This window comes from Poeciliopsis prolifica, unplaced genomic scaffold (genome assembly GCF_027474105.1).
Source record: "Poeciliopsis prolifica strain line A6 unplaced genomic scaffold, Auburn_PproV2 SCAFFOLD014, whole genome shotgun sequence".
In the NCBI taxonomy this organism is placed as follows: domain Eukaryota; kingdom Metazoa; phylum Chordata; class Actinopteri; order Cyprinodontiformes; family Poeciliidae; genus Poeciliopsis; species Poeciliopsis prolifica.
Genome location: NW_026562389.1, coordinates 9998755 through 10018077, shown reverse-complemented (window position 1 = coordinate 10018077; position 19323 = coordinate 9998755). Strand labels below are relative to the sequence as shown.

At 38.3% G+C, this 19323-nt stretch overlaps 1 protein-coding gene across 1 annotated transcript in view; it reads right to left on the bottom strand.

The window, feature by feature from the left end:
* The window catches only part of LOC129366042 (nuclear pore complex protein DDB_G0274915-like), a 39347-nt gene that overhangs the window by 1834 nt on the left and 18190 nt on the right, over positions 1–19323 (bottom strand). Inside the window, exons 3-10 of the mRNA XM_055039632.1 lie at positions 19165–19264; positions 11042–11159; positions 9922–10045; positions 7951–8024; positions 7078–7135; positions 6686–6721; positions 6153–6366; positions 372–5380 (exon numbers count right to left, since the gene is read on the bottom strand). Of these exons, the coding sequence (XP_054895607.1) occupies positions 372–5380; positions 6153–6366; positions 6686–6721; positions 7078–7135; positions 7951–8024; positions 9922–10045; positions 11042–11159; positions 19165–19264 (5733 nt within the window). The remainder of the gene's footprint in view (positions 1–371; positions 5381–6152; positions 6367–6685; positions 6722–7077; positions 7136–7950; positions 8025–9921; positions 10046–11041; positions 11160–19164; positions 19265–19323) is intronic.

Below are 19323 nucleotides of genomic sequence, written 5' to 3'. Positions count from 1 at the left end.
ATCTGTATAAACATAGTATCCACAGTCTCCTGCTTCAGCTGGCCACCACAGCCCATGTTCTAATAGTGACATCCACTGTTGGTACCACTCAGAGTCCTCAAACAGCATATAATCTTCAATATCGCCTCCAGTGCCTGCTGACTTACTTAAATTAAGAGCACTGCGTCTTAAGTCGACAGGTCCTTTTTTTGTTGAAAGTCGCTTTAAAAAGTCAGTTGCTGATTTTAAATCAAAGTTGTCATTTTTCAAGTAATTGTCTACAACACATTTGTTCTCTACTTTGTCAGATTCTTGAACACTGCATTGTGTAAGCGACTGACATCTATTTAGACGTGTCTTTGATTTTTCAGTCGACAGGTTTATTGCGCTACCTCTTGCAATCCATGGTTTACTATTGTAATCAAGATCATTCAAGTGGTCACAGCTGCTCCAAGATTTCTTTTTCCGGCAGCTCATGTCAAACAACACTAGATCTTCGTCTGTTTCAAAAAAGCGGTTTCGGCTTTCAAAAAGCTGGGCGGAAGTATCTCTCCAAGGATGAGCAGGTATGTTGAAGTCACTGATGTTCATTTCTTTAGGATTTAAAGTAATGCAGTTGTTTAGTTGAGGAGCTTTAGCTGTAGCAGGAATATAGCCGTGGCATGACTGGTTGTGAATTTGAACATTGGTGGCCAGCGCTTCAGCTTGGACATAATCATTGAGTTGTTGCCACAGCAGAGCTTCTATGAGACACTGATGTTCATATAACTCTGGAGGAATCACTCCATGTTCTGTAAAGTTGTGTAACAAATCCTTGTAACCATATTCATCTGATGTCCCATACAGGAGACGCTGGATTTCTTCAAGATAACGCTGTGCTGGGGAAATTGTATCATCTTGCCTAACCTGTGACTGTGGAAGCTGTTCCTGGGTATCAACACCACGAGTAGCTGAATTAGCAGCAGCTGGGAGTGTTTCTATACTTGAGGAAATTTTCTCCTTATTCTGTAGTAATGTTTCAAGGACAGGTTTTTCCTTTTCCTTTCCAGGAGCAGAAGTGCTGATGTCACTAGAATTTGTTTTGAAAATGCTAGATAAGCCAGTTGATGTCCCAGGAGAGCTGTTTTTGGGGTCTTCTGTTCCAGGTTTAGAGGACTCCTGCGTCTTTGATGATGGCTCTTCCGTGACATTAAACAGACTGGAGAGAAATCCTTTAGGAGCTGGAGCTTTTGTCTCCTTATCAGAGGATGCTTCCTGGAAGGATTGAACTTCCACAGGTTTCGTTCTCTGAATCTGCGGTCTGCTCTGACTTGAACGTGGTTGTTGTTGCTGCTGCTGCTGTTGTTGTTGAGTTGACTGAGGTGCTACCTGGTCAGAAGATGATGACTGTTCTACAGTGGCTGAAATTTTGGTTAATAAACCAGAGAATAACCCTCCAGATTCAGGCTGGGGTGGATTTTGTCCTGCCTTAACTGCTGCTTCTCTAGCCTGAGGAAGTTTTGCTGATGGTTGTTCTTGTACATTGTCTCCAGATGCAAGCTTGAGAAAACCTGAAAGCAGGCCTCCACCTTGATTAGCTTGCTGTGTTGTTTGTTGAGGACCTGCTATTTTACTAGGTTGTTGTTGTACTTGTGGAGGTGGTGATGGTCCAAAAAGACCAGACAAAAATCCACCCTGCTGACTGGTTTGAGACGACGGTTCATTGGAAGGCTGCCCAGGCTTATTGCCCTGCTGACTACCAGCTTGTTGACTGGGCTGTTGTGATGCATTGTCACTGGAAGCTAATTTGTTAAATAGTCCTGACAATAACCCACCCTGTTGTGGCTCTGGAGCAGAAGCAGGGGGCTGTGGAGGTATCTGGTTTTGTCTACGCAGAGGTTGTCTGTTGGCTGGTTGGGGTTGCTGCTGATGTTGTTGATTAACAGGAGATTGCTGCTGAGCTGGAGTATTAGACCCAGAGGAAAACAGGCCAGAAAGAAATCCCCCCTGCTGATTAGGTGGTTGCTGACTTGTCTTGGGGCCTGGTCTTTGTGCTTGTTGTTGAGTTGGTTGACTTCCCACTGTTGGCTGCGGCACACCCACATCTGCAATTTTATTAAATAATCCACTAAGCATCCCTCCAGAACCACTTGTCTGCTGCTGTGGAGGAACTTGGTTTTGTTGAAGATTTTGTCGACTGCCTGGTTGCTGATTTGGTTGGTTCTCAGGTTTTACAGTCTGTGGTTGGTTTTGTGAAGGTTGAGGTGGGTTTACAGGAGATTCTTGTGAACCAATTCCAAATAGCCCAGACAGCAAACCCCCTTGACCAGAAGATGGTTGCTGGGATGTAGATTCTGAGAGTTTTAGTAAGCCCCCAAGTAATCCACCTGATTGAGGTGCTGCTGTTGGTTTTGAAGCAGCGTGTTCTGCAATCGTGCTACTTTGTTGTGGTTGCTTTGATTGGTCATCTGAGGCTGTTTGTTGATCTGTTTGATTTTTATCAGGAGAAAGACTATCTGTGGATCCTAATTTAAATCTTGACAAAAGTCCAGTCGACTCAGCTTGTGAATCTGATCCCTGAGTCGAGTGTTTTTCTGGCGCATCCTTAACCACTGTTTGATTAGCGTCACTTGGCTGAGAATCTTGACTTGACTGGGCAGGCTGGGTTCCAGTTACTGTATCTGTAGCTTTTTTCAACAGTCCAGAAAAGAGTCCTTGACCTTGAGATGGAGGCTGGCCAGATTGACCTCCTGGGGTTGTTGACTGATTTGTAGAAGCCGAAACAGTATCAGAGGCTAACTTTAGGAATCCAGAAAACACTCCTGATTGTTGTGTGCCAGAACTCTGTTGTGGTTGAGAGGAAGGCTGGGAAGGTGATGAAAATATACCAGAAAACAAACCACTCGGTTGAGACCGTCCATCTCCTTCATGGGTTTTCTTATCAGATGACACAGATTCTGTTGGTCCTATTTTTAAAAACCCAGAAAGAAATCCTTGAGGCTGTGAGGTCTCTGGTTGTGACGTGTCTGCTTTGACCTTGGGAGGTTCTTGGTCTTGGGAAATAACATCTATTTCCTGCAAAGTTTGCCCCTCAGAGGTCTGCTCTGCACTGGAAGCAGTACCTTTTGGTGTGTCTGGAATTAGTTGTTCAGAATGAGGTTCAGTTTGATCACTAGGTTTGGTAACTGTTACAGTAGGAGTCATTTGGGTTTTATTTGGTTCTTTGGCAGGTTCAGGTGGAGTGACCTTAAAAAGGTTAGAAAACCAGCCAGTTCCTGTGTTTTGTTTTGGAGCACTTTCCAGCACTGAAGCACGACTTGGAGAGGGAGACCTTGAAGGAGCAGGGGTTGAAGTATTTGAAGTGACATTAGAATCTTCCCCTATTCCAAATTTAAGAATTCCTGACAACATACCCCCTTCTGCTTTAGGTGTGGTTGTTGTGGAAACATTTTCTGACAAAAATGGAATTCTCAGTTTGCTCCCTAGAAATGACTCCTCGGCAGGCTTGGTATCACTATGCGAGGGGTTTTCTGGAGGAACCGCAGACATGAGGGTGGAGAGAGATTTCTTAAAAGGACTGAAGAATCCAGTTTCTTCTGAACTTCCCTCAGGTTTTGCTTCAGACATTGAAGATGTTCCTCTTTGCTGAATGTCAGGTAGCTCACCAGAGGACTCAGTCTCTGGAAGAAGTTCTACTGACCCGGTTGCCGTTTCTTGGAAAAGTTCAATTGATCCACTTCCTGTATCAGGCAAAAGATCAACTGATCCACTTGCAGAACCTGGTCTTATCTCTCCTGTTGACTGCTGCTCTGTTTGTGAGCCTTCTCTACTAGGACTGGTGGCTCTACTTACTTGCCCTTGTTGGGATTCTTTGTTTGCAGCAGATGGACTTCTTTGCTCCGGTGGTTGTGGTGATGTCTCTCTGGGAGATGGTGAACTGGAAAAAAGCCTCAAAGGACTTAGCCTTCCTAACATGGATTCAAACCCAGACGCAGACTGATTACCAGCTGTTGAACTACTTTGTGCATCTGTGGAAGCTTGGGTAGGCATCTGGTTGACCTCCACTTGTCTACTGGGTTCAGAGGACTGAAAAGGCAAAAGTGACTGCAGTGAGAACTTTTTCTCTGTTGTGGACTCCTGAGAGGCAGGCGGAACTATGGCTACTGGTGGAGAGGTACCACCACTTTTAGGAATAAATGCAAGCAGCTTGGAAATTCCTGATTCGGTTTGGGGTGGTGTTTGGGAGGTAGGTGGTTCTGTTGCAGATGCACATGCAGTTTCAGGAGTTTCGGTATTAGATTTAGGGATAAACGCGAACAATTTTGAAATACCAGAATCAGTTAGTGGTGGCTGGGGAGATGGAGAAGTACTAGAGGCCTCTGCCTCAGTTGGAGACTTTGCTCCTGTGATTGTACTGAACAATGAGTTCATTGCATTTTTCACCCCAGTTATGCTTTGTTCAACAGGACTTTCCTCTTTAAGAACAGGTTTGGCCATATTACTGTCATTGTCTTCAGGTGGTAAAGTTTTTGCATCAGTTGGCAGAGCAGGTAGTTTTCTTCTTGGTGGCTTGGGCATTGATTCATAGCTGTTAAGCTCCTCCTCTTTTACTGCCAAGTATTCAGACACTGAGTGCACTAAGCTCCGCAGTTCACCCATTGGATCTATGTATTCATCATCTGGGTCCTCCATAGGAGATAACTGATCTCGTTGATCAGTTGTTCTGCTTTTTCTTGAAAAATCTTGTCCTTCAAAATGTTCCATATACTGGCCAGAGTAGCTGTAGCTTTCATATTCAAAATTAGCATCTCCCTCAGTGAATGTTATATCTTCCAGTTCTTCCTCAGATCCAAATGAGTACTGCATCTCATCAGAGCAAAGAGAGTTATAGTCAACACGTCTTCTGACCCTAGCAGCTTCTTCCCTAGCAGCCTCCAGCTCACGAAAAGCAGCATAGTTCTCCAGAGTGTCTTCTAAAGCGGTTTTGGCCCACAATCTGGTCTTGTAAAGGAGGCTTTCTCTGTCTGTCGGCTGTCTCAGCTGTTTGACTGAGGGGATTATGTCAATTTCAGGAGGAGATGATTCATCCTCAAAGCTGCCGGCTGCCTTGTAAACTAATCGCACTTCCCCGTTGCCAAAGCCATGCCTCTGTCTGGGTGCCCTGTCACTTGGCTCCAGCGTGTCCTCAGGGGAGAGACCATCACACTCTACCGTCTGATAAAATCTGCTGCCTTTGGACTCACAGCTGTCACTGATTCGGTAGATGATACTTTTATCTTCATCCTCCCAAAGTTTCTGCTCAGTGTCTAAATAATCATCCAGTACACTGGAGTTGGGCACCTTATATTTACTCTCCCAATCCTCTACACCCATACCTGAGTCTACAGGAATTATTCTAACGCCTCTTTTGCTGTTTGATCGTCTAGATTGCATAAACAATAGTATATCATGCAGGAAGAGGTGGAATGTGATGCAAAGAAAAAAAAATAAAGGAAGGAAATCAAAGAGGAACAACAAAGAGAAGCATTAAACATGATGTAAAAAAGAGATGAAAGAAAGTCAGAGTCAATGTACATACAGATGAATAAAAGAAATAAATGTATAAAGCAACAATAAAAGGCATAATAAGTTCATTTAGCTTAAAAGTATAATCTACAGCAACACATCATTCTAGTGCCAAAGATTTTCATCAAAAATGTTTTTTAAAAATTGGCGTTTCCATTAAGTGAATTTATTATCTTAATGTCAAACAGTGCAACCTAATGGCAGATTTTCAGACCTTTGCAGAGGTAGATAAGTACAAAATATTAGTTTCACATTTAAGTCAGCCACTTGTTGATCTCCCAAAATTAGGAAAAATTTTGGAAGATCAGCTGACTTATCAGTGCGCAAATATTTTCTTCATCATTGAATTAGAGAAAAACATCCCAATATAATCCATGTCTGGGGTTGCTTCTCATTTGAAGACTTTCTTAAACTTCTGTCAAAAAATATTAATTTTCAAACAAAACTAATCTCACTTTTGACACTCATCTACGGTAGATTGGGGAATAATGTAAAACAAAATAACCTCCGCACTAGTGTCACTGCCAAAACTATTCACCAAGACTTTGTGTGTCATTATATACACAAATATACATTTTTTGCCAGTATGTAATGCTGCTACATAGGTAGAGAGACATTTCTGTGTTTACCTGTTTGCCCTCGTTTCTCTATTGTCTAGATCGTAACTTTGAACAGAGTCAGATTCCCTACACAGGCTCTGATGCTGGACTCTACGGCCTATGGGGTACTGATGGACAGATGAATTTGTCTGAGAAGTGTTGTGGAACCGCGGCGGCCGGTTCCCAGTTTCACTGGGGTAGTCGCTGTCTCGGTCGTCCACGGCGCTGTCATGGTCGTCATATGCTGGAGTGGAAATAAAGCAAATACTTTAAAGAAGCATTTCCACCTACGTTTCTTTCAATTTACAATCTCACTCTGAGATGTAACGTGTTTTAAGGATGGACAGAAGGCATTCAGGCAACGAAAGTATTTGAACAAATGGCTCCCTCTTGTGGTAGCAGGCAGACAACACAAAATGTAGGCTGGTGTGACAGACCCAAACAATGTGACACACACAAGATTTTTATTGTAGCGAGACAACGAGCCATTCTGCAACATGCAAATATGGAGAGAAAAATGAATCACAGGTGGTAAAAAAACACCAAACAACCTCTTTACATACTTTGCTGATCACTCCATCCAAAATAACTCCAACTGCCTGTTGGGATGAAGGAGCGTTTCCAAAGAAGAAAAGTAAACTGTATTACTGAAAAATGAACACTGTTGCACATGGAAGTAAACCAAATGTGTTCGACTGGATGAAATATGTGTCAAAGTAATGAGATATCTGCTTTTCTGTCAAGAAAGAGGGAAATTAAATTACTGTAATTTTTTTATATGATTATCCTGCCAAATTGGTGCCAATGCATCGGTCATTAATTTTTTTAGTATTAAAATAAAGGCAGATACTTATTTATATGTTTGAATTCATCAGTTAACTTCTAAAAAATAATAAAAAACAAAGACTTATTTGTAACTACATGCACAAAATAATGATTTTGTTTGTGGACTTACAGCACTGTGATGGCATCGACGGCATTCTTCTTCTCTGGACCTCTCCTTGTAAAGGGTACTGGAAAAAGAAGACGCAAATACAACAGGAAAGGTGAAAAAAACAAAGAATAAAAAGATTTTAAAGTGATTCCTGCAGTTGTTCCCGCCAGTTATAACCTTTATTTGACACAAGGTGGCAGCAGAGAGCCAAACTAACTTCAACAGAAGAATTGAGTTTGATTTTATTTATAAAAGCAAACAGAAAGGATAGATAACAAAAACGACTAGATTTAGTTTTAATTTGATGAAAATTATTTTGTATTTCTTCAAGGCAAATACATAAATATTTGAAACATATAAATGCAGCAGACAAAATCAGACAGGGATGCTTTATGGTAAAAAATGTTTCCAAATGAATGAAAGATTAAACAAAAAAAAGAAAGCAGACAACACGGAAAAAGATTGCATTAAAACTCTGTTTATGTTGTAGTTGAGATTTTATTTTATTTTAAGACTCTTTGCCTGAGGGTCTTTGACTTTTTAACTCATCCTTAAAAAGTTTTATCTTTTTAAAAATAAAACTTTTTTTTAAATTTTCTCCACAGTTTAAATTTATTCATGTGAAAAGCTCTTCACAGAATAATAATAAAAAAAATAAATGACTGGATACATTTTACATTCTGTTAACTTCATCTGATAGTTCAAATGTTTACATATAATATAGCTTGACAAAAGATGCATATGCTTCATGTTCAACCTTTGAAATCTACAGATTTACTCTTTAATGCATGCATATAAAACTTCAAATCCACTTCAAATAAAAAAAAAACAAGGTACAGAAACTGGGTTTGGCCTGTTTTCAGATTACGAGCTGTGAACAGTCATTGAACCGACCTCGTCGTGGATTTGCATGGTGTTGATCCGCTCCAGCTTACTGGTCCAGTACTCAGCCTCGTCTTCTGGGATATCTGGTCCGAGGAGATGGAGGAAAGCAACAAAGTTAAGCAGAAAGACTCGCAGGCAGGCATGGGAAGGAGGGATATGTCAAGTGATGAGTGGAGAAACAAAATGAGAAAATAAAGCAAATAATCCTGGAAAAATCAGAAGTTATGTCAGCCCAAGTGGAGAAAGAAAGGAAGGACCATGGAGGCTGGAGCTCCATCCTGATCTCTGCTCTCTCTCCTCCATCCTCTGGACTCTCTCAACCAAGCAGCTCAATGTGTTCAAACCTTAAAGTCATGCATTTTTGATGGCTAGTAAATGAGAAATTTTCTTTCCAGGCCTCAGAATCTAATTAACCAGCAGCAGCTCAGGGTTTCCCTAAAGCCAATGCAGGTTTAAAAAAAAGAGAAAACAGGACAATTTATAATGTCCAGCTGTAGTCTCCAACATCAACACAAACAAGATGTAACACATCTTTACATGAACTAAAGATGAACCGATAGATACATTTTCTCGTTTCTACTGCAGGATCTTGTGTTTACTCTGAGCGAACTGAAATCCTCTACCTGTTTCAAAAAGTGGCTTAACGACACTGTGTCCTGTATCTATCTGTGAAATCTAGCCAAGCTAAAACAAGAGGGGTTTGGTGAAATTTAGCTTCAGACAGAGAGGAAAAAAATTGATTCAGTGTATGTAAATATCTGGTTTCAACATGTAAAAGAAGAAAAAGAAAACCGGAACAGATCCCAGAATAGGGAGGGTTTAATTTGGATAGCTGGGAAAAAAAGCAGGAAATAAAAATGAAAAGGTTGTGAAAGATTAACAAAGTGTAACCCGTCATTAAAACTTAATGGAGTCTAATGGTAGTTCCACATGTTCCACCGTTTAACAGGAAGTGAAAGTGAATAAAACAGAGCAGGCAGCTGTGAGCAGTGAGCAGCTAAATGAAGTAAAACAGGAGAAACGAAGGATTTATAATTACTTTAGCTTAGTAATTATGATAAAGTAACGACAGTAAATCTTTATTTTATCAGTTTAGTGGCTTGTTGTACATTCCTGGTGATTTGATTACTTAATTTTTGCAAAAATCCTGTTCTCTCTCGGGTTTTGCATCACTGAATATGAACTAAATTTTTCTCTTATGAATAAAAATAATTGGACAAGTCAAGCAGTACAGCTGCTCCACAATCTTCTTTATTACTAGTTTGAATAAAAAAACAAAAGCTAACTTAAAATGTTTTCTGGCACCACACCAAATAGCAAAACAATATCCATGTTTTCTATTGATAAATCAGTTTTTCTGTGTTGTCCCTTTGTTCTCTAAAAAGTCTAAAATAAAAGCATCAGTTCAATAAGCAGGAGAAAAACATTTCATTTAAGCTTATTTTATAAAATATTAGAACTATATTAAAAGGTGAAAATAAACAATTTCCATTTTTAAACAAAAAAAACATTTTATAACCTATTCACATAAGGTTATAAAATGATCAAGCTCTGATGAAAGCTTGATAATTTTATGTATCTTTAACTAAAACAAATAATACTTCCATTGATATGTGAATATCTCAGGCATTTCTGCTTGATTTAACATCAATACAGTGTAAAACCTCTTTCTTCTTAGGCTGCTGCCCCCACGACCCGACCCAGGATAAAGTGGAAGAAAAACAAGGATGGATGGACAGTGAAATTATGCCACTTTAAGAGTCTTGTCTGTAAACGTATTTACAGACAAATTGTATATTTTTTATACCTATAGCTTAATTACAGCTCTAAGTGTTCTTTTTTAGCTTTTTATTGAGTGTTTATACCGTATTTAATGATTAATCGACTACTAAGTTAGTTGATGACTATTTGAATAATCGTTTAATCGCAATTAGTCATGATTAATGGTGATTAGTCGTTTCAGCCCGATGTGATACACACCAAAGGGAAGCTCAAAGCGAGTGTCCAGCAGCACTTGGTGCGGCGTTGGGTTGGTGGTGCCGCAGATCTGATCCTCCTTCATCAACACCTCCGAGTCCAAAGCCGTCCAACTTCCTGGTCCCTCCTGGAGAACAGGAAACGCTCAGAGAAACAGATGGGAACTAGCAAGACATGAAAATACTCATTTGCATTTCGTTAGGTGCGTCTTAAAGCAGCAATCAGATTCCCATCAGTGCATCAATACAGTTATTGATCCTTATAATGCGTCTCTCTCTCTTCCTGATGATCATCGGTCTCAACTGATAATAACAGTTAAAGGCCAGAAATATCCAATGTGCTGCTTGAATTTTATTGTTGATCTAAAATGCTTTACATTTGTTTATTGAGAAGGAAATATTATTAAATTTTACCTGATGGTTTCATCAAATTAAAAGGGGTTAATCTGCATAACTGAAAAGACTAGTTTGTAATAGTGCAATAATCTCCATTGTTAAACTCTGACCAAAAGGTAACAAATCCCTAAAATAAACATCAAACTGAAGCCAGACTTTCAAAAATCAATTATAAACTCTTAATGAAAAGAAAAAACTGGTGCAAAAAAAAAACTTTCAGAGATTTGTCTCTGTACAGTAAAATGATGAAACCAGAACTGGAACGATTAATCAGATTTTAATTATTCATCATCATTATATAGGTATATATTTTTACAAATGTAAAATAAGGTGTGTTTTTTTTTTTTTTTTTTATTAAAATGTTTTACCCAAAACTCCTCATCTGGCAGTTTTAACTTCAAAGTTTAAATTATGCAAAAATAGATTTTAAAAAATCTCCTTTTAATTACCATTTTTTACCCGATTATTAAATCGGTTAATCCAAAAACTAATCAACGCATAAGCCCTACACTGCACTAGTTAAATCAAGCAAAAAAGGGCTGAAATTTAACATGTTTATGTTTGAAATATTGACTTCAAGATGCATTCTTGGTCAGGCATTCACTAAAGGAATTCCGTGTAAATAAAATCTCATTTATCTGAATGAAAAAAATGTTTATTCGATGTTTATCCGACTAATCGATTAGTTGTCAGAATAATCGGTTAATAGCTGACTAAATAATCGTTACCTCATCAGACTGATGGATGGTGTCCAGCGGTATCAGTGCTGTGCCGATCATAGTGTCCCAGATCAAACCTTTGTTCCACAGCTCCACTACCAGACCCGAGTCCAGATTGCTGATCTCGCTGTGGAAATGACAAAACAGCATCAAAGAAATACAGCAAACACTCTTTACACATGATCACAACGACAAAAGACTCATTTAAAGGAGTCAAGCTGACACTTTTATCACCACAAACACGGTATAAACAACCTACCAGTAGTACTTGTGCGAGGTACTAAGTGATTTTAGATTTGCTTTGAATTGCATTAATAATTTAGCTCCGTTTTATGTTGTCGAAATGTTTCACCACTATATTCCAATTTGTACTCTCAGATCAGCAGATCGGATACTTTTAAAGGCAAAGTCCAGAGGAATATGTCATCAAATATATGTTTTGCTCTTATTAAATTAATCAAGGAGTAAAAATATTTATTAAGGTGTTTGTTTGAACGAACACCTTAATAACCTTCATGGTCGACAGGCGTTAATATGCCGCAAACGTAGAAACCTTCTGCAAACATATGAATAAACCCCAAAACACACAAAAGGAAGAAAATAAAGGAATCAGTAAAACACCACAAACAAGAAAAATGCTCCAAATTAAAAAAGAGCAAAGGGAAAATATTACAAAAACAACCTACAGTTAGGGCCAGAAATATTTGGACAGTGACACAGGTTTTGTTATTTTAGCTGTTGACAAAAATATGTTCAGAAATACAATTTATATATAGTATGGGCTGAAAGTGCACACTCCCAGCTGCAATATGAGAGTTTCCACATCCAAATCAGAGAAAGGGTTTAGGAATCATAGCTCTGTAATGCAGAGCCTCCTCTTTTTCAAGGGACCAAAAGTAATTGGACAATGGACTCTAAAGGCTGCAAGTAACTCAAAAGGCCTTTCCCTGGTTAACCTGTAATCAAGTAAGTAGTTAAAAGGTCTGGGGTTGTTTCCAGGTGTGTGGTTTTGCATTTGGAAGCTGTTGCTGTGACCAGACAACATGCGGTCAAAGGAGCTCTCAATTGAGGTGAAGCAGAACATCCTGAGGCTGAAAAAAAAGAAAAAATCCATCAGAGAGATAGCAGACATGCTTGGAGTAGCAAAATCAACAGTCTGGTACATTCTGAGGAAAAAGGAATTGACTGGTGAGCTTGGGAACTCAAAAAGGCCTGGGCGTCCACGGAAGACAACGGTGGTGGATGATCGCTGCATACTTTCTTTGGTGAAGAAGAACCCGTTCACAACATCAACTGAAGTCCAGAACACTCTCAGGGAAGTAGGTGTATCTGTCTCTAAGTCAACAGTAAAGAGAAGACTCCATGAAAGCAAATACAAAGGGTTCACATGTAGATGCAAACCATTCATCAATTCCAAAAATAGACAGGCCAGAGTTAAATTTGCCCAAAAACACCTCAAGAAGCCAGCCCAGTTCTGGAAAAGTATTCTATGGACAGATGAGACAAAGATCAACTTGTACCAGAATGATGGGAAGAAAAAAGTTTGGAGAAGAAAGGGAACGGCACATGATCCAAGGCACACCACATCCTCTGTAAAACATGGTGGAGGCAACGTGATGGCATGGGAATGCATGGCTTTCAATGGCACTGGGTCACTTGTGTTTATTGATGACATAACAGCAGACAAGAGTAGCCGGATGAATTCTGAAGTGTACCGGGATATACTGTCAGCCCAGATTCAGCCAAATGCTGCAAAGTTGATCGGACGGCGCTTCACAGTACAGATGGATAATGACCCCAAGCATACAGCCAAAGCTACCCAGGAGTTCATGAGAGCAAAAAGGTAGAATATTCTGCAATGGCCAAGTCAATCACCAGATCTTAACCCAATTGAGCATGCATTTCACTTGCTCAAATCCAGACTTCAGACGGAAAGACCCACTAACAAGCAAGACCTGAAGGCTGCGGCTGTAAAGGCCTGGCAAAGCATTAAGAAGGAGGAAACCCAGCGTTTGGTGATGTCCATGGGTTCCAGACTTAAGGCAGTGATTGCCTCCAAAGGATTCGCAACAAAATATTGAGAAAAAACTTTTTTGTTTGGGTTATGTTTATATGTCCAATTACTTTTGAGCTCCTAAAATGTGGAGTGTTTGTAAACAAATGTGTACAATTCCTACATTTTCTATCAGATATTTTTGTTCAACCCTTTAAATTAAACGTTACAATCTGCACTTGAATTTTGTTGTAGCGGTTTCATTTCAAATCCAATGCGATGGCATGCAGAGCCCAACTCACGAAAATTGTGTTACTGTCCAAATATTTCTGGCCCTAACTGTAAGTGCAAACTCTCTGCACAAAACGAAAGTCCACCAGAACACTAGGGGGAGTATGGAGCACATAATTTTACCTACGTCCATATGCTGCTGTTCTAAAATGTGTAAAAAGAAAAAGTATAAAACATGAATTTTGTCTTCCTCCAACTTCCTTTTGGGCACCTTGTCTTTATTAAGGCTCAGATCTCACAGATTTACTAGTTGACTCCCCCTAGTGGTCTGGAGGACTTTGTTTTTATTATTAGCGTTTCAGACTTAACATTTTTGTTATTTGCAGCATTTTTTTGTAGCACTTATTTATTGTGTTTTTGAGTTGGCATCATTAATATGTTTGCAGCACTTTTTGCCCTGTCAGTAACCGTACCTAAGGTAATCCAAAACAAGACAAATTGCTTTTAACCTTCAAGTTAATACTCCTTCATCTATGAATTTTATATATAACTCACCACAAACACGGTATAAACAACCTACAAGTAGTACTTGTGCGTTGCACTAAGTGAAAGGACCGTTTTCAAAACCACCTAAATGTAGTGGATCTCATGTTAAAATCACAACCAATCAAAAGAAAGCAAACATCTGGTCTAAGATGGGATTTATTTTTATTTTTCAGTCCGGCACCAATCTTCTTCCCCCTTAAGGTCACAAGGTTCACCAGTTTTTGTGCCAAAACAATAAGTGCCAAAATGACAGCTGTCATTTTCTCTAAAGAGAAATAGAAGCCAACTGTTTCCCCTGCTCATCTGCATATTCATATTCACATCCTCATTCACATTCATGTCGCCTCAGTTTGCCTGTCAATCATCTCCGATGACTCTCAGTAGCTCAGATGATGGAGAGACAGTGGGTGGGAGAAACTAATTTGTGTATATGCTGTTTAAGTTGCCAGTTAAGGAGATTTTCTGGCCTTATGGGGGACAAATATCATGAAATATCTCATGGCTCAAATTATTTGGAGGCCAAAATTGCAATATTTCTCTACATTTTCAGCTGCTGCAGTTCGATTTAATATTCAAACTAATTCAAAAATCTGTTCCCCTCCTCACCTGTGGTGGCACTGCACCAAGAATTACCTCTAAAGAAAACAGACCACAACTTCTTTTTTCATAAAATGTTAACAAAAATAGAATAGCGTCAGATTTCAGCGTTTTGTAGGATTTCTCTCGTCTTTGGGGAAAAACACCACAAGCCATTTCTGCCGCAAGCGCTTGACTTGTACGTTTGTTATGGTTGTATTTACCCAGAATGCCCTGTGTTGTGGTTCACTTCCTGCTTTTGGAGCAGTCTCCGGTCCGCTTGGTGTTCACATATTCATCCAAACCTCACCACAGGTTTGCTTTTTTGGTTCACATCAGCGTTTGGTTACGCATTCACACATCCATAAACAACCGGACTTTCTAAGCAAACAAACTGGATTTTGATTAAAGCGGACTAAACAGGGCTTTCGTTAGGCCTGTCACTATAAGAATTTTGCTGATTAACTCAGAATTTTTTCAGAAAAACTCGAAATGATATTGAATTTTGGATGACGATAAATTGTTCCAATAATTATTGCAATAAAAAATGATGGTTTTTTTTTAGACCATTTTCAAGTAATATACTGATAATGGAATGTTACTGCATGTTGAGTAGCTTGCGCAGCAGCAGTTTAAAGTTTCATCATAGTTTTAACAATTATTAAGAAAGCATTATTATATAAATGTGACATGTACCTGTAATTTTACAATTTTTCAGCTAAATTTGAAACTTAAATCAAAAATCTAATTTATAAGCAGTTAAAAATGACATTTTGGCCAAGGTGAGCTGCTTTAATCTTGCATTACATAAGATGACAGTCTGTGTCTGCTGGTTTAAAGGAAGGGAAATGGGAAGAAAGAATACAGTTGTTATTAGTGACTCAGTTTAATCTATGGGATTATGCAGTTTTATGATTAAAAACATGTCTGGTGTCTATGAATGATGTGCCTGAGTTGCATCTCTGGTGAAAACAGTCAGAATCGGTGCATTTTTAAACACCCAGAAGGACACTGTGAGTGTTTGTGCAGAGATTGAGAGCCGACAGACGGGAGATCTGTGAAGTCAGCGGTGAAATACAGATTCAAACATGTTCCTGCAGGGAAAGCTTTGCACAAACACACACGGTTTCAGGATCCAGAACAAGAAAACAGCATTTTCTGCTTGGCAATGCTCTTTTTATGTCTTCAGTCTTGTTGGGTAGGTTTGATCTTGACATGAACATCAATATTTCAGCACTTATGTCTGTTTAAACCTTAGAGTCCATACATACAACACCCAACCCTGTGTCACTGTGTTAACTGATTCCATCAATATTCTTAATTAAATCAATAATATCTACACAGAATGATTTTCATTCCTCCCAAATGAAAATGGTTTTAAGAAAGCGGTTCGCACAAACTAAAGCTGAAGTCGATAGTCCTCTTTAGTGGAGTTAGATTTATGTATGAGATTGGTTTTTAATGCCCACATGTAAACTCATCAATAAAATAGCCAGTTTTACCCATTTCCTGTAACAGTATCTAATCAGTTAAAATGAGATTGATTATTTTATTTTATTTATAGTTTTGCTTGCATGAAGTTGTTTCTGTTTTATTTAACACTTCAAGTGTTTTTTCTTTATAAAGTGAACGTTTTTTGGTTGTTGAGGGAGCAAACGTGTGTTTTTATCAATGTGTTTATTGAAAATGGTCTCAATGACAATAATAATATCCCTTATTGTCCCAGACGGTATATCTTCTTTGTCAAAGACATATTGTGTTTTACAATAATAAAACAATTTGTTGTCGTGACAGGCTTTGTTGCATAGATTTCTGCCAAAAAATCAGACATTTTTAGATTAATCTCAGAAATGTTTAAGAAATGAAATTTTAAAGTTGAAAATTTTGGAAATTTTAAACGGAAATTTACAAGTTTTTTTGTAAGTTCTGAATTTATTCTCAAAATTTCTACTGGCAAATGTTCAACTTTTTAAACTCAGAAATTTTTTCAAGAAAACTTCAGACAATCTCAAACTTTCTCAGTTTTTTTGGCATAAATCTAATTCTTTCTTTTTGCAAACAACATGATGATAAACCATGAATTTCATTTATAAAATACAATACATAGCACCCAACTATTTTGACTTATTTAAACATCCAGATGTAAGAAACTTTGCGGCTCAAAATCAGAGAGAAGCAAAATGAAGGAGGACAGGCGGAGGAGGAAAAGGTTTCCAACAGACAGACGTTAATCAGTCCTGTTGTTGTAATTTGATAAAGTCACTCCTCAAACACTTAATACAGGCTGATGCAGTTAGAAGGAAAAAGGTCACAATTTGTTGATACTTGAGCAGACCTTAATTGAAGGAAAGAGTAGGCGATGACCCGAAACATCAGACAAACCGATCAATAATCAGAAGAGCTTCTCCCCAAACATCTAAATATATCCCTAGTTGTTTTTAAATTAAAATAAAACTTATACATCTGTGATCTTAGATCAGTCACTTCTATACTGCAAAAACACAAAGTCTTATTAAGACCTTCTGTTCCATTTCTAGTGCAAATTTCTTAGCATGCTTGAAATGAGACAAAATCAGCTTATAGGTAACTTTTCAGCAAGACAGAGCTTGTTTTAAGCCAATGATTCCTTAATATTGATAAAAAAGATAAAACACAGAACCGAGAACAGCTTTACAATGAACTGCAGCGTGAGGTACTGCACCACAGCAGCCAGACTGAGAAATGATTTGGTCATCATGATGCGGCTCTGTGGAGTAAGATCTAATTCAGTCTGCAGCGTCATTGAATTTAATTCAGTTTAAGTCAGTCACAAACCTGAAACTTCACATTTTTTGTTTTTAGTATGATTTAAAGAATTACTCATGAACAACAGCACTTTGACTGCAGCAGTACAATCTCTTTTGGAATTTTATTTTGACAAACCTTTAATTTTAGTACGTTTATCTATGCAGTGGAAAAAAACAGTAAGGTTTGATATTTTTCAAGGAAAATCACTGGTGCTTCCTAACAGTGTCCCTTTAAAATAAGTTATCAATCATTTACTTTTTAATATAATATTTAAAAAAAAATAAGAAAAAGCAAGAATTCTGATTTTAATCAATTTTGACTTTAATTGTGAAATACTGACTTTTTTCAGAAAAAATTGCTTTTGCATAAATCTTATAGAATTCCAACTTTTTTTCTCACAATCCCGACTTTAATTGTAGAATCCTGACTTTTTTCAGAAACAATTATATTTTCTCATAATTCTTGTGGAATTCTAACTTTTTTCTCATAATTTGGACTTTCATCATAGAATTCCGACTTTTGATCTCTTTTTTCAGAATTAATGTCATAATTCTGAGAAAAAAGATTAAAGAATTCTTCTCTTTTTTTCCCCAGTGGCCCTACTTGTCTTCCGTACTCTGAACACTGCAATAAGAAAATCTGTGAGCAGAAGAGCAGACGAACCCCTCTCTGTCATATTGTAGTCTTGTTGGCACAGTCGGCTTGGAGAGAAATTAGCAGCCGGTCTGCTAGTACCGGTGGCACAATCATTACTTGTGAAATTATGAGATTTTCCAAATTAAATCTGAATTTTTCTACTCTTCAGATGCGCCTTTTTGCTCGTTGAAAAATCACAAAACCTCATTTTGCCATCAGTGTTTCTCTGCACAGCTGCCAAATGTGCCAAAAAGATGCAAGACAGTTAAAAAAACTAATTATGGGATGCCATTCAAACCACCCAACCGGGATGTTTTGCCCATCAGACAATGCTTCCACATATAAATTGCTGATTTCCTCCTCACACATTGATTCAAACATCACCACGTACAACAGAACGTACAAACCCAGAAGATTTCTAAATCAGGTGCATCTTTACCTCCATGCCCTCTGGAATCTGGATGGGCTGGACAATTCATTAGATTTCTAACTGGCTCATCCACTTATCTGGCAGGTAATTTCACTTTCCATCCATCCAACCTGCTTCTGCCCAAATTCCCATTTAGGAGGCCGTGTCAGCCAGCCAGACTGGAGTCCCACAGGCCGCTGCTGTGCACCACTTTCAATGCCACAGAGGCCCATTAAGACCAGATAACAAGTCAGCTTGCAATGGCTACCTGCATTCATCGGCTGGCTGCCACAGCATCTGAGGCACCAGTTTCTCTCTGCATTTGTCTTAATACATGCCAGGGGTTTGGCAGCGAACAAGCCGTTACTGCCGCTACGCAGTTTGCAAAATTTTTTTTTTTTTAAATGGCAGAAAAATTAAGCAAAGCGACGATCCAAATGAAAATAAATGAATTTAGGTTTTAAATAGGGCTGAAGTGAATAACCGGATTAATTGATTTTTTTTTTAAATAATCATCAAATAATTTAATAATTGATTAATCATTAATTGGAGAATACAGACTAACTTGATGAAAAAAACTCAACATATTAAAACCAAAACTGTACAAAATATATCTACACTTTGAATTCAAGATAAAAACACCTTTGTCTGTAAGTATGCCACATGAAATCTTTTTATTTCATTCTTTATCCATTTAATAACTGTTTAATTTTGTGACACTTTAATTTTGTAAAGCTACTTTATGCATTTCATGGGCTTTTATATTTTAACTCTGTTTTTCTTTCTGAATACAAAGGTCTTCTGCTTCCCATTCCTGCACTCCTTTATGTTTGTCTGTCACATGAAATCCAATTGAAAACCACAGATGCTTGTGGTTAGAATGTGGCAAAGAGCGGAAAGGTTTGAGTGGTTTAAATACTTTTGTAAATATTAAACTGCAAGTACTTTACTTACAACATGAAGTCCTGCTCCCAGCATGGCTGATCTCCACGGACTGTAATGGTTGTACTCTTCACATTCTGGACCTTTAACGTGACGTAGGCGTTGAATTTGTCTGGAAAAAACAGAAAAAATGGAAAGTTAGAAACTCAAGTATTTTGGGGGCCAGACATG